This window comes from Cotesia glomerata, linkage group LG5 (genome assembly GCF_020080835.1).
Source record: "Cotesia glomerata isolate CgM1 linkage group LG5, MPM_Cglom_v2.3, whole genome shotgun sequence".
NCBI lineage: Eukaryota > Metazoa > Arthropoda > Insecta > Hymenoptera > Braconidae > Cotesia > Cotesia glomerata.
Window position 1 is genome coordinate 22,388,800 of NC_058162.1, and position 14,805 is coordinate 22,403,604.

General features: G+C 31.3%; 2 protein-coding genes across 4 annotated transcripts; both read right to left on the reverse strand.

Annotated features, from left to right (window-relative positions):
* Positions 1–315: 315 nt before the first annotated feature.
* LOC123265712 lies at positions 316–3,410 on the reverse strand. 2 transcript variants are annotated; one of them, XR_006509638.1, is made up of 5 exons: positions 2,988–3,410; positions 2,516–2,906; positions 2,168–2,436; positions 771–1,163; positions 316–689 (listed from the first exon to the last, which is right to left on the reverse strand). XR_006509638.1 is itself a non-coding variant. In XM_044729582.1 (3 exons), exons 1-3 carry the CDS (start codon positions 3,221–3,223, stop codon positions 2,194–2,196), a joined length of 870 nt encoding a protein of 289 aa, XP_044585517.1. In that variant the 5' UTR covers positions 3,224–3,410; the 3' UTR covers positions 1,912–2,193. The 2 variants fall into 2 exon arrangements, 1 of the variants encoding a protein (XP_044585517.1); XM_044729582.1 differs by lacking the exons at positions 316–689; positions 771–1,163 and having other exon boundaries at positions 1,912–2,436.
* LOC123265707 (transcription initiation factor TFIID subunit 2) lies at positions 1,336–14,760 on the reverse strand. 2 transcript variants are annotated; one of them, XM_044729575.1, is made up of 9 exons: positions 14,193–14,760; positions 14,032–14,086; positions 12,994–13,157; positions 12,686–12,902; positions 12,124–12,362; positions 9,579–10,886; positions 6,356–7,676; positions 4,941–5,139; positions 1,336–1,409 (listed from the first exon to the last, which is right to left on the reverse strand). In XM_044729575.1, the coding sequence occupies exons 1-9, from the start codon at positions 14,234–14,236 to the stop codon at positions 1,351–1,353; spliced, it is 3,606 nt and encodes a 1,201-aa protein (XP_044585510.1). In that variant the 5' UTR covers positions 14,237–14,760; the 3' UTR covers positions 1,336–1,350. The 2 variants fall into 2 exon arrangements, with proteins under 2 accessions (XP_044585510.1, XP_044585509.1); XM_044729574.1 differs by lacking the exon at positions 1,336–1,409 and having other exon boundaries at positions 4,846–5,139.
* Positions 14,761–14,805: the final 45 nt, after the last annotated feature.

A 14,805-nucleotide genomic window follows, 5' to 3' on the forward strand; every position in this document is an offset into this window, starting at 1 on the left:
GTTAGGATTGGCATTAAACCAATTGCGCTTTTTTTTTCGGTAAATTTGACCAAGATCGTCAAGATTTTCAAATTCTGCCAGGACTGGTCGATTAGACGGACTGATACTTGGTTTATTTGGCTTGGATAAAATTCCTACAAGCACAATTTTTTCTCTGCTGGATCGTACGTGACAAAACATGAAGTTCAATATGTTGTGACGTTGAGGGTAAGTTTCATCCTGCAAAAGAAATTTTAAAAAATAAAATAAAAAGTATATTACTTTTTTATCAATATAAATAATGATTAATTACACTTACCGTTAGCGAGTACACACACTTCGAACTTGTCTTCAATAAGTGAAAACATTTAGTTTCTACTCGTTTGCCATTAAATAAAGGCATAAAGCACCTTGAAAAATTCGTATCAGAGATGTTATAAGCTAGTTTCTTCATTTGGTTTGCTTCATTATAACCTAAAACTTCTTCGTAAGCCATTTGCGCAATACCTCTTATCAAATTTTTTCTCTTATCAGCAAGGACCGGTTGATCAGCAAACATTATTGCAATTTTACGCTTTTTCGGATGGTATTCACTCGTAAAATTCGCGTTGTAAAAAATGTTTTTATCTTGTACAGAGGCCATGTCCGCGAATCTCAATGATCTGTGATAGAAGTCTATGGTAATAGTCCAATGATCTTCTTTCGCAGCGCTAAAATAGTTTCATATTTTAAGTAAATAATACAATAAAACAATAAACTCTTATAAAAATAAATAAACGTAATTTACTCACTGATAAATACACTCTCCATCCCCGATAAAAACTCGCCGGCCTATTGGCATAACTTGACAACTCTCGTACTTATTATCAATAGTACGCACAAAATTAACCAACCATTTATCATTAATATCAGTTATCACAGGTTTTTTTTCCAGCAATGATTTTGAACCTAATTTGTCTACCGTGATAAGATTGCCACGGCTTTGGCTCAAAAATATTGATAAAATAATAAATAATTTACTAGTCATGATTTCTCTATTTTAATAAAATACTTCTGACAACTGATCTGACTAGTCTGATGGTCTGAAGAATACTGTACCTACTAGTATCTCACTAAGTTTTACAGACTATTGAAAAAGACCTATAATACGAGAGTATTTCAGTAGCATAAAGGTGCAGTAATTACTAATGAGTTCTTACCTAATGCGAACTTAATGAGCTGAACAATTACTTCGTAAGAATTTTTGAATGCATTTATAAAGAATATTTAAAAAGATTTATTTACATAATCTTTACATATTTTACGGATATAAAAATGTATTTACAATCAAATTAATATAAATTTTTTAATGCTAACAAGAAAAAAGTTTTATTATGGATAAATGAATTCCGTATTATTTGTAGGCTCAGGACTAGGACTCGAGCTATTAGATGAAAATGTTTCTTCCTTCAATTTCAATTCATTTTCTCCGTCCTTATCTTTGCCTTTATCTTCTTTTTTCTTATCTATCTTTTTTATCTTTGTTCTTTCCATGCTTGTGCTTGTGCTTGTGTTTGTACTTCATGTACGGAATTTAAAAAATTTTATTTTGAAGATTTTTTTAGCCAGGTTAAAACAAAAAAAAAAAAAAACAGTGAGAATAGTGAGAAAATTTTCAGTCACCATTTTTTTAAAAATTAAAATTTTTGAAATTCCGTACGTGCGACGATAATTACATCCTTACTGATTAAAAAGGAATTTGGGTTTTTATTTTCAGATGATCCGTTTTTGAGTTATCGAACCGACCATAGACGGGGAAATTTTTTCTAGTGCTTTACGAGATTGTTAATAACTTTGAAATAATTAAATATTTTTTAATATATCAAAAAAATATACATATTAAATATATTAAAAAAAAAAAACGAGGGTACCAAAACAATAGTTGAAATAAAAATTTTTGCTATGGATAATTCTAATGTAATCTCTTAGTAGTAAAAGAGATCCGTAATGGTTTAAAAAAATTTGAAAAGATTGAATAGAATTTAATTTGAGTGCTATACAGATATAAATACATTTACTATTTAAGTGATATTTCCAAATCTCTATTCTTAATCAGAGAATGTACTAATGAATAGATGTCCGATAATATTAACAAATGAAAACATTTGGTCATTAACTTGGACAAGTTTTCAGTTTAGTCAAAAATTACTGCCAGCTGATTTTTTCAATTTCCAATTAAAAAAGTGGATAAATAACATGATCAGGATTGGCATTATACCAATCGCGCTTTTTTTTTCGGTAAATTTCACCAAGATCGTCAAGATTTTCATATTCTGCCAGGACTGGTCGATTAGACGGACTGATACTTGGTTTATTTGGCTTGGATAAAATTCCTACAAGCACAACTTTTTCTTTGCTGCTATTTACGTGACAAAACATGAAGTTCAAGATGTTGTGATATTGATGAAAAGTTTCCTCCTGCAAAAGAAATTTTAAAAAATAAAATAAAAAGTATATTACTTTTTTATCAATATAATTAATGATTAATTACACTTACCGTTAATGAGTACACACTCTCCAAACGTGTTTTCAATAAGTTAAAACATCGAACTACTACTTGTTTGCCATTAAATAAGGGCATAAAGCACTTTGAAAAATTCGTATCAGAGACGTTATAAGCTAGTTTCTTCATTTGGTTTGCTTCATTATAACCTAAAACTTCTTCGTAAGCCATTTGCGCAATACCTCTTATCAAATTTTTTCTATTATCAGCAAGTACCGGTTGATCAGCAAACATTATTGCAATTTTACGCTTTTTCGGATGGTATTCACTCGTAAAATTCGCGTTGTAAAAAATGTTTTTATCTTGTACAGAGGCCATGTCCGCGAATCTCAATGATCTGTGATAGAAGTCTATGGTAATAGTCCAATGATCTTCTTTCGCAGCGCTAAAATAGTTTCATATTTTAAGTAAATAATACAACAAAACAATAAACTCTTATAAAAATAAATAAACGTAATTTACTCACTGATAAATACACTCTCCATCCCCGATAAAAACTTGCCGGTCTATTGGCATAACTTGACAACTCTCGTACTTATTATCAATAGTACGCACAAAATTAACCAACCATTTATCATTAATATCAGTTATCACAGGTTTTTTTTCCAGCAATGATTTTGAACCTAATTTGTCTACCGTGATAAGATTACCACGGCTTTGGCTCAAAAATATTGATAAAATAATAAATAATTTACTAGCCATGATTTTTCTATTTTAATAAAATACTTCTGACAACTGATCTGACTATTCTGATAGTCTGAAGAATATTGTACCTACTAGTACCTCACTAAGTTTTACAGATTATTGAAAAAGACCTACAATACGGGATTATTTTAGTAGCATAAAGGTGCAGTAATTACCAATGAGTTCTTACCTAATGAGAACTTAATGAGCTGAACAATTACTTGGTAAGAATTTTTTCTTGCTCTCCTAACCGAAAGTACGCTGTTTCTGGACGCATTTTACTCCAGAAAGAGCAACATTTGTGGCTTGTTTTGGCGCATGCGCGCTACGCATATTTTCTGGCCGGGCAGCACAGAACTCAAAAAATAAATTCTGTTATTAGAACGAGTTTAAATATTTATCACTCTAAATTAGAACAGTTGTTAGTAAACTTTAAAATAACTTTTTTTTTTTTTTTTAATTTATTAATTTTTACTTTTTTAACTTCCCGCTAAGAAAATTGAAAATTTTCAAAAATCGGGAAGTTATTGGTTTTACCCCGTTTTTCGAAAATCGAGTTTTCATCAGATCTCGACGTTTTGAGGTCCTAGGAAGCTTTCCTGACTATTCCCGCGAGGGTGTCACTATCTCTGTATGTATGTGTGTGTGTGTGTGTGTGTGTAAGTATGTAAACCTCTTATAACTTTTGAACGGTTGAACCGATTTCATCGCGGTTGGTGCCATTCGAAAGGGCTTCGCCAAACTTAGATTTCCTGTTAATTTGAACCGATTCGGACCGATAGATTTTGAGAAATTTGGAGAAATCTAAAAAAAAGTAGGAAAAAAATTTTTTTCTGAAGTGGTTTTTTTGGGATAACTTTTAAACGGCTCAACCAATCGATTCCAAAAACTAATCAGCTCTCAAACTTGAAAAACCACGTCGATCGCCGCCAATCCGGTCAAAATCGGTTGATTCGTTCGAGAGATATCGTGAACGAAAGAAAATCGAAAAGTGTTTTTTCAGAGTTACTCCGAAATTTCTAGTTTGACCAATTGAAACTTAGAAATTATTTATAAGGCTTAAAAAACTACGTAGAATGCCGCCAACCGCGTAAAAATCGGTTCATTCATTCAAAAGTTATTGCGGTATGAACATTCAAAAAATAGTGTTCTATGAAACTTCTATCAGACTTTTGAGCTCAAAGAGCTCAAAAGCATAGAAAAGGTATCTTTTTGAGCTCGGAGAGCTTAAAACAACACACAGATTGTACTTTTGAGCTCGAAGAGCTCAAAAAAGCGGCCAGGTATTAACGGAATTAGCGGGAAGTTGCAGGGATGGCCTTTAGGGTCAACCGTTTTCCTAATTTTTTTTTTTTATATCCGCCCCGACCAGCAAAGCCTCGGCTTTGCAAAAGTCGGGCGGCGCCCCCCTCGCGTCCGGCAAAACCCCTTCCACGGAGTTGCGTACTTTCGGGTGGAGAGCAAGAAAAATAGTATACAACCCACGACCAGAAAGTTGGATTTCCAGGCGTATGGGATATGATGGCCGAGACGTAGCCTAATATACTATTAAATGCATTTATCAAGAATATTTAAAAAGATTTATTTACATAATCTTTACATACTTTACGAATATAAAAATATATTTACAATCAAATTAATATAAATTTTTTAATACTAACAAGAAGAAAGTTTTATTACGGATAAATGAATTCCGTATTATTCGTAGGCTCAGGACTAGGACTCGAGCTATTAGATGAAAGAGTTTCTTCCTTCAATTTCAATTCATTTTCTCTGTCCTTATCTTTATTGTCCTTTTCTTTGTCCTTGTCTTTGCCTTTATCTTCTTTTTTCTTATCTTTATCTTTCTTATCTTTGTCCTTTCCATGCTTGTGATCATGCTTGTGCTTGTGCTTGTGTTTGTGCTTCTTCTTATCTTTCTTTTTCTTTTTACCCTGTTACATAAATGATTTAATTAGTATGCTACTAATTGCAAAAATAAAAAAATTTTCTTAGTGGGAAGTTAGAAAAAAAAAATAATGATAATAATAATAATAAAAATGATAGATAGTTAGTTATTATTTTAAGCCGATTACCCGATCCAATTTTTGAAGAATGTTCAATTCTTTATTATTATTCTTTCACCATAATATTTTTCGGTATGAGGTCTCATACAATCAGAGAAAATCTTCAAATAAAAAGTTGGTTTGATAAGATGTGAAGTCTTTTTGTAATGGCGTTTTTATAAAGATTGTTATGGGATTTTTGAGGTTTCTATGGGGTCATCTATGGGGGGGGGGGGGTAGTAGTAAACATTATAAGGGTAGTAAGCGCTCGAGATTTTTTCTATTAATTTGATTGCATTAATTTTACTTGTTATTAACTTCACTGATTTTGTTTTACTTTTTTTTTGTTTTTTATATATTTTTTATTATCAATTTTGTATTTAATAATTGTACATCAGTGTTAGTGTATAAATTATTTGTAAGTAATTTTTATTTTCCTGTGATTTTATTGCAGACATATTACCCGCACGTAGCGCGCGGTTCATGCTAGTCTTAGGTAAAAAATTATAGACAAAACAGAAATATTATTTTTGAATAGTAATCTTACATCAAAATATAACATATAATCTAGTGATATCAGCAACATAAAAAACTAATAATCATTAATCAATCAATTTAACATGATTTGAATGTGTGTGTTTATTCGATATTAGACCATTACATACGCTTTTTACCGTGTTGTGCCCTTTAATAATTTTTTTTTATTCAAATTTGCGAAAACTATAACGAATTCGAAGGATAACTTGTCGGGGTTTTTTTTGTCACAGGGAATATTTTTTTTTGATATTTTGACGGAGGATCAAGACGCCTGATACCGGAAAATCTTGACACATTATCTCACTAAAATTTGTCGAAAATAAATTTTAATTGTTGTATTTTCACCTAAGATTTTCTCTGATGGTATGAGACCTCATACCGAAAAATATTATAGTGAAGGAATAATAAAAAATTGAACATTCTTCAAAGAATTGGATTGGGTAATCGGCTTAAAATAATAACTAACTATCTTTATTAATTAAGAACACCAATCTTGGAGTCATATATAAAACACAATAATACTAATAATAATAATAATAATAATGTCATAGACAATAAAAAAATCTACCTTGTTGGATTCGCCTTTGGTCTTATGGTCTTCAGAATCTTTCTTAAACATTCCTGGCTCGAAACCAACAGGTCCAGCTGGAGGAGCTCCTGTTAAACCAGGAAGAGATGCTGAGTTATCACTATAATACTCAGACTTGACTTTCCCGTCCTCGGAAATTTCGGTGATTTTAGCGCGTTTGGGTTCAGGTACATTCTCTGGAGCAAAAATTCCCAAAGGGGTTTCTTTTGCCGGCGATGACTTCCTTTTAATAGAAGGAATCACACTCGGAGGATCCAATTCAATAATTTCTTGCATCGGTTTAACAGCTGGTGTTTTAACAATTCTGGACTCATCATTCTCAGGTTCAACTTTTTTGGGCTTCAGCAGTCCGGCGAGTTCCGGAATTGGCAGACAAAGAGGTCGCTTGGATCTATACAAAGTATAATAAAGATCTACGAAATCACATCGAAGCTTAGAGTCGTGTGACAGCATTCCATTGATGAGATTCCAGATCCTATCAACGAGCTCTGGACGATCTAGCGGGTGTTTCACAGACTTGTCAAAAGGTGGAATCTGTACCATCAACCTCACCAGTCTGTGTCTTACTCCTGGATGTGGGTCCATCTCAGCCATGTCTAGAAGGAACTCCAGGTCTTTCCACTTGCCATCGACCCTCGTAAAGTCTACCAAAGCCTCCAGAGCAGCGATTCTCACGTCGATAAATTGCCCGTAAGATGCATAGGCTTTGAATAGGAGTGGGTTGCTCGGTAAGTGCCCGAATTTCTGAAGAATCCTTATCACTTTGAGGCATGAGACAGTGACGGTGTACTTGTAGCACGGTAATAATTTTTCTAGGTTCAAATGTCTCGTCACTTCCTCAAGGATTGCTTTTGTGTCGACGGATAACGACTCAGAAGTGATGGAAGCTCCTTGTTGGACACTCATCACCGGATTCACCGTCGCGCCAAGAGCCTCTATCAATGCTGCTCTGTAATAATTGTCCGAGTAGCGATTTTTACTGTTGTCATTGTATTTAAATAAGTCCATGAGAAACGCCAGGACTTCTGGAGGACAGATTCCGTGAATGTTTCGAAGACCAGCCATGGCTACGGGAATAGTTTTCTGGAGGAAGTAGTGCTGGAAGTTTGTGAAGTTGTTTTGTTTAATTATCCGACGACAAGATGCCGAGCCGTAAAGCTTCCGGAAGATCGCGAGCATTGCTGGAGGTCCTGCCCAAGTTCCTACCATTGCGTTGGCGACTTTGGTAAGACAATGAGCTGCACGTAATCGGATCTTGTAGTAGCAATGCTCGTTTTCAATCGTGTCAGTCAATGCTAATCTGAAATAAATGTTTTAGTTTTAAAAAAATAATTAAACTTTTCTGTTTTATAAACTAAGTAATTGAATTCAACCGCAGGTCTTAAAAAAAAATTGTCATGGCCTGGTTGAAAGTGTAATAAATTATAGTATTATTGCTTGGGGTGAGGCATATGACAATTCTGTTAAGCCGCTAGTCGAAATTCAAAATAAATTGATCAGTAAAATGAAAATAAGCAATGAGTCGTTAATACCTTTAAAAATAAAAGATACTTTTGTTGTGAATGCGCTTTTATATTATGACAATGATTGTTAAATATTGTACTCTGAAAGGATACTTAATACTCGTAATAGGCAGTTAATTTTACCTAAAGTTAAGAAGACTATTAACACCAAAAATGCTTATTATGTAGCAATTAAATATTATAATAAACTAGTGAATAAGTTAAAAACACTGAATGTATCTAAGAAGGTGCTGAGAAGAAAAATTTGCAAATTTATTAGAAACTTATGGTTTTATTTATGCTTTAGAGATGACTGTATTGCAAATTTGTGATAAAGTAAAAGCCTCAATTATTGACAGGGGTCTAAATATTGACACCCCAAATTATTTTTGAATATATTTAATTATCTGTAATAAGAGTAACTATCTTATCAATTTTTATTAAATTCTAATTAATTAAAAAATTGAAAAAAATTACTGTCAGTTCAAAATATTAAATATTAATTATTAAAAAAAAAAATAAGGTTAGCACCAGTTCATCAATCCAGCTTACGAGCGTCTATTTTCTTAACAATTTTGGTTGAAAAAGCATTTTTTTTAAATGCCGAGTTTAAATTAATTTTTTCATCTAATTATATGATCTTTTTTTTTTTTTTTAATTAACAATATATGAAAAATTTATAAAATTGAATAATCGAAATTAATTGTATGCTTTATAATATTTAAATAATGGGTGTCAATAACTAGTTCATAATTTCTAAGTTAAATCTCATATTGACAACCAGTCGACAGCGCTTTGACGCCTTTTTTTTTTACTTAAACCTAAAAAATTTATTGTAAGAGCTTGAACTCTTCTGATTCAATAAGTTATTTTTAAATTAATTTTTATATTTTTAATAGTAATTAATCATTTATGGAAATTATTATTAATAAGTTTTAATAATATTGATTACTTAATAATAAGTTTCGATAAATAAGAATAAGCAGATGATTCGACGCATGTGTATTATAGGTGTCGATAATTGGGGCTGAGGTATGTCAATAATTAGATCAATCAGTTTTTTAACCTGTCAATTGGTGTATCCGGATACTCTATTTAATTATTTAAAATTAATTAGTAAATATCACTCATTATCATTTTAAAAAAAGAAATTGATTAGTAAAAACATTACTTGAGACATTAAGAAAACAAACTTTAATGATATTGATATTTGATTGCTTAAAAAAAATGAGATCATAACTTTGTCTCTTATAGTATCAATAATTGAGGCTTTTACCTTATGACACTGGTAATTTTGTGCGTTTTTTTTCTATTGAAATTTTCTTGATTTGAAAAAAAAAATACGTAATTTTTTTATTTTTTTTTTTTATTTCTATGCACAAGTTTAATAAGGCAAAGTACCATTTGTGGCCACTGTAACGTTTATGGCCATTTATTGTTCAAATAAACGATAGAAATGAATTTATATTAATAAACCATTACAAACTCAATTTGTTTTAATATAAATTTTTTATAACTCAACAAAAATATGGTTATAGTATTATAATTTTTTATAAATTAATTCAAATGTTAACTGGCCAAAAACGGTACTTCTACCCTACATCTCTATATAATGTATACCCAGAAGTAAATAAATAAAATAAATTTTTGAATTAAACTTTAAAAATTTCGAACTGATAAAAATATAATGGAAGACAAACCTTGTAGCAGGAGTCGGATGATTTTGCAGTGCTTCAATCGCTTCAACTTGAGCGGTGACATCTCTTTCGTGTCTCAGCTGGTACTGCCACTGATAATCAGGTTGTTCGATATGAACCGCTCTCATCAATGTAATATCCGGGTCCAGACGAATCCAAAGCACTGGAGAGTCATCCATGGCCGACAAATCCATATCAACTTCCTCTCCGGTGCAAAGAGGAATTTTTTTCTTTTTATTTCTACGACTTTTGCTGTGACAAGTTATATCAGCTTTCGCGACAGTCCCTTCAATTTGAAGTGTGTGCTTGAAGGGCCCATCCAGCTCCTGAATATTGACCAACAACGGGCCAACGTACTTTCTGATGCCTCGCTGATGAGTCGTATCCTGTCGGATTTCAAGTTCAACCGTGTTTCGCTTACGATTGAAGACAAAACTTAGGCTAAACTTGGCGTGTCCGCCAGTTCTCACCCACTGGTCGATGAACACAGCCATGTCCTTGCCAGTGACTGTAAAAATTGCCTTGGTAAAGACGTTGGTGCTAATTAACATTTGCGGCCAGAGACCAGACTCAATTTTCTGCTGAGCTCCGTTCGCCGCTAGCGACAACTGTTTGTTAAACACCTGTAGGAGTAATTCCTGTCCAATTCGGTTCTCCAACATCCGAATTACGAGATGAGCCTTCTTTCTTAGCATCTCAATGTACTTTGGCGACATTGTGTGTAAATTACGGATAGGAAAATAGAACCCGGGGTCAGGAACTCGCGGAGTAGGAACTGGAGTATTCGTAGCAATAGGAAGAGGTGCTGGAGGCTGAGACGGGTCTAGAATTATTCCTCCAAACTGTTCTTCGTATTTTACGACTTCCTGAAGCTCTGAGTGAATCCAATCGCGGTACTCGTTGTTTCCAAAGCATTTTTTTGCGTACAATCCTGTTAGGTATGTTGAGATGCCTTTTGGCAGCCAAATGTCTGACCAGTTCTGCATGGAAATAAAACAACTGAAGAATTGCTCAGCTATTGCTTGAGCCATCGCTTTTTTGGTTATATAAACTTGATCGATTATCGCAGTGGAATGCAAGAGGTTTGTGTTTAAAATACTCATAGTTGCGTAAGCGTTTATGTCTTCGTCGATTTCATCGACAAAGACTTGTTTGTAACAAGAGTACGGGTATCTGTTAGACAGCGTTTCTTCGTAGAACTCAAATGCCTCGTGCATGTACTTTGCAGAGACTTTAAGTGATGGCAGAAGATGTGGGAGACAGAAGTGAGTTACTTCATGCATGTTTGGGTCGACGTAGATTTCAAATGGTCTGAAAAATTTATATTAATTACTTATATATATGGAGAAAAAATTAATAAAATTTTGGTAAAGATATTAAATATTTAACTAAGATAAGGTAAAGTATCCAGTACTTGAACACTTATCAAAATGGAACCTGCACTTGAACAGTCTTTTCGAATTGTTGTAATACAAAATCCATATATTTATTATGAGTAATATGCGCATGTTATAATTATTCAATGATACAACAAGTGATTTCTGTAAGTTTTTTCAATTATAAATCAAAACAATTATATTTTTGTTAACTTAAAAGTTGTCATGTCGAGAATAGCCGATAGATGCTATTTTTTTTCTTCATGAAAAAAGTACTAAACCGTAAACCGAACAATCAGTAAAAAAAACGGTATATTATCATTTTAAGTTAAAAAAATTGTACTACCCAATGAAATAGTCTTTTCTAAATAATACATATTTTTTGCAGACATAAACTATTATTTTTATGTTAAATTTTAGCGTCTAACTATACCTCAAAATTTTCAAAGCGGTACCCGAACTTGAACAAGCTGGAGCCGTATAATTTTAACAGCACTCTAATCTCTAATAGGTTTATAGACTAGTGATCAGCATTGTGATTTGTATTAATTACTGCAAATTAAATAAGTTTTATAGCTAAAAATAAGTGTAGTTAAAAATTATTGAATGTTTTGAATTGAGTTATTTTGATTTATAATTGAAAATTCGCTTTGTCATTCATAAAAAATGTAATTAAAAAATTAAATACAAATATTTCTCATTTTTAAATGAATATATTAAATATTCAGAGTATTATTTTTAATTTTAATCAAGAATATCTTATAATTCTTTTGATATTTCAATAAAACATTGAAAATATTTGCTATGCCTATTGCCATATATTTCATTAGTTCAACTACTGCTCTCGAAGTGTTTAACTATTGCGACTTGTCAGAATTGATTGTTCAACTACTACTCCTTTCATAGTCTATCTTAAAAACGTTGTCAAAATATAAATATTTAATTATCTGCATTGTTTTGCGCTTCAATCAATTCAAAAGTGTTTATATTTTCATGAAAATCACTAATTTGAACTAATAATTACATCTTTGTATATTAAAAGTAGGGTCAAATACGTTTTACTTTGAAACCTGGTCAATTACTAGGTACTTTATATTAAAGTAAAAATTAATAAAATTTTGGTAAAGATATTAAATACTTAACTAAAATAATAAATTTGAACATAAACTTACCCAACAGCAAGTGCAATATTAGGAGCACAAGCCGGAGTATTTAGAACATAGTGAAAAGTCTTCCTTCGCATATCCGGTGTATAAACAATTTCCACCAAATCACCGCAAGATACTGCTGTCATAGAATCATCAACCGTGAACTCCAATTTCCACGTACATGGCTCGGCAAAACTATCCACACATGGAAACCACAGCCTCGATGAATTTTCGTAGCTGTATGTGTACATATGCGCGCCTCTCTAGATTAACAGTTAAAAATTCCAAATTAATAAACTAATTTCCAAATCGACGGTCTAATTAGCAATTTGTTTAACTCCTTATTCTTTAGAAGGTGATTTTTTAACATTTTGATGTAACAATAATCCAATCATGAATTATTTGAATGATTCAAACCTAAATATTATATCTCTTTATCATTTATAATTTTTTAAAATGATAATAAATTTTGAACTAATTGTTTTTTTCGTACAGATAGAAGATTCTCTAAAATGGAGTTAGACAATTTGCTAATTAGAACGTCAAAATTAATTTAATGATTGAGATCCAATGATTAAATAACTACCTCAGCTAATGTCCCTTCACAATCAGGAAGAACGAAATGGACTCCACCCTCGGGTTGTTCCAACGAAAATTCAATCCCTATTCTTAAGTTACGTCCTTCCGCTATTAGGTGGGCTGCTTCAGGAGGTACCTGGATGACAAGCTCGCCGTTGTTGTTGTCCGGGTCGACTCTCTGCGCTGCTGCCAAATGCATGTTCGAGAAAAACTCCAACGATCTCCTGTTTTTGGAAAATTAATCAGTACATTTTTTAAATACTACAACAGGGTTATGATAACTTATTTTAATAATTAATATAAAAAATAACTTACTGTTTGCCATCGCCTTGACAAATGTCCAAAAATGGGTCAAAGTACTGAAATGGAGCTTCAAATGTGTCGTTCAGGCACACACGGTAAATTCTACATTGCCGGGCATTTAATTTGATGATCCTTAAACTATCTTTCAGCGGGACAATTGTCAGTTCTACAAAACCCTGTTAAAATTAAATCAGAAATTAATACATTAAAATCATTTCATGTCAAATCTGGTTTTCAATTTGGGAAAAATTCTATAAAAAGTTTTCTCTTATCATAGAACAAACAAAGTATAAAAATTTTTTTTTCATGTTCCAAGTATTCTTTTTAAAACAAACAAAAGTTTATTTTTGTACTCATAATATTTTTTTAGATGTTTAAAATATAAAGTTGAAAAATTGAAAAAATAGTAAAATTTTCAATACTTTTTTTTTTTTTTTTTTGAAAAATTTCTGTTTTAAAATGAATTATTATGACATTGAAATTTGCAGACACCACAAATTTTTGATTATTTTTTTAATAATATACTAGGTCTGGAAAATTATTTTTAAAAAATTGTATTTATAATTTTTATAGTTTATAAAGATGGAATTCCTTATGATACTGAAATTAAGAGACATCTGATAATTTTTTTAATAAATAAATTATACAATAAAAAATCATTTTAAAATTTTTATCTTTAGAAACTCTAAAAAATTATAAATGCAATTTTTTAAAAATAATTTTCTAGACCTAGTATATTTTTCAAGAAAAACGAAAAAATTGTCAAATGTCTGCTAATTTCAGTGTCATAATTTCTTTAATAAATTTGTCTTGCTACAATTTATTTTTTAAAAAATTTTTAAAAATGATCAGATGTCTCTCAATTTCAGTATCGTAAGAAATTCTATCTTTAGAAGCTCTAAAAATTATAATTGCAATTTTTTAAAAACAATTTTCAGGCTTAGTATATTGTAAAAAAAAATCAAAAATTATTATTTATAATAATAATTTATTTAATAAAAAAAAAACTAATAAAATTTTAAAAATTTAATAAAATTATTGATTACTTACAATGATACTTTTTCGCTGGAAGCTTATGCCGGTCAGACTCAAAATTTGGTGAGCTGTAAAATATCAATATTAAATTAGCTTTGATTGCAATTATAAATTACAGTTCACTTGTAATAAAAATAATTTTATAACTTAAAATAATATACTAAAAAGATACTTATAATTTAAAAGGCCGACAATTATCGGCAGTCCGCTCCTTCTTCATTTTTTCATCTATTCTTTATTTATTTCATAAAAAATAAGTAATTCTTATAATTATTTTGTAACAACAATTTAGAATTTCTAGGTTAAGTTTAGAAATACAGTCCGCCTAATTAAAGTATGGAACGTCCTCACTCTTCACTTCACTTATTTATCATTCAACTCTACCCCCATTTGTTTATGTTTCTATCACAGTTTTAAAGCACAGTGACAAGCCACAGCAAAAATTTTCACCGCGTAGCAAAATAATTCCGGCTTACACTCAAAATTACACAGTGCAAGTTGGGAGTTTGCCATTTTTCTGCCACCATAATTCATTTCCCATCAACAAATAATAACATTTGCGCATGCGCAAACAGTTAAAAGTACATCACTCTGCAATGTAGCGGGTAAATTACTACTACTATTAAATAAATAGGTGATCAGTAAATTCGTGGTCTAATACACTTTATTATAAACGAACACTTAGTTTAAACAATTACATTTAAATAAATAAACTTTTAGTGAGCTACAGCTGTAGCGCGTAATGTCGGTTGGTAATTACAATAATAATAATAATTTGTAGGCGGGAAG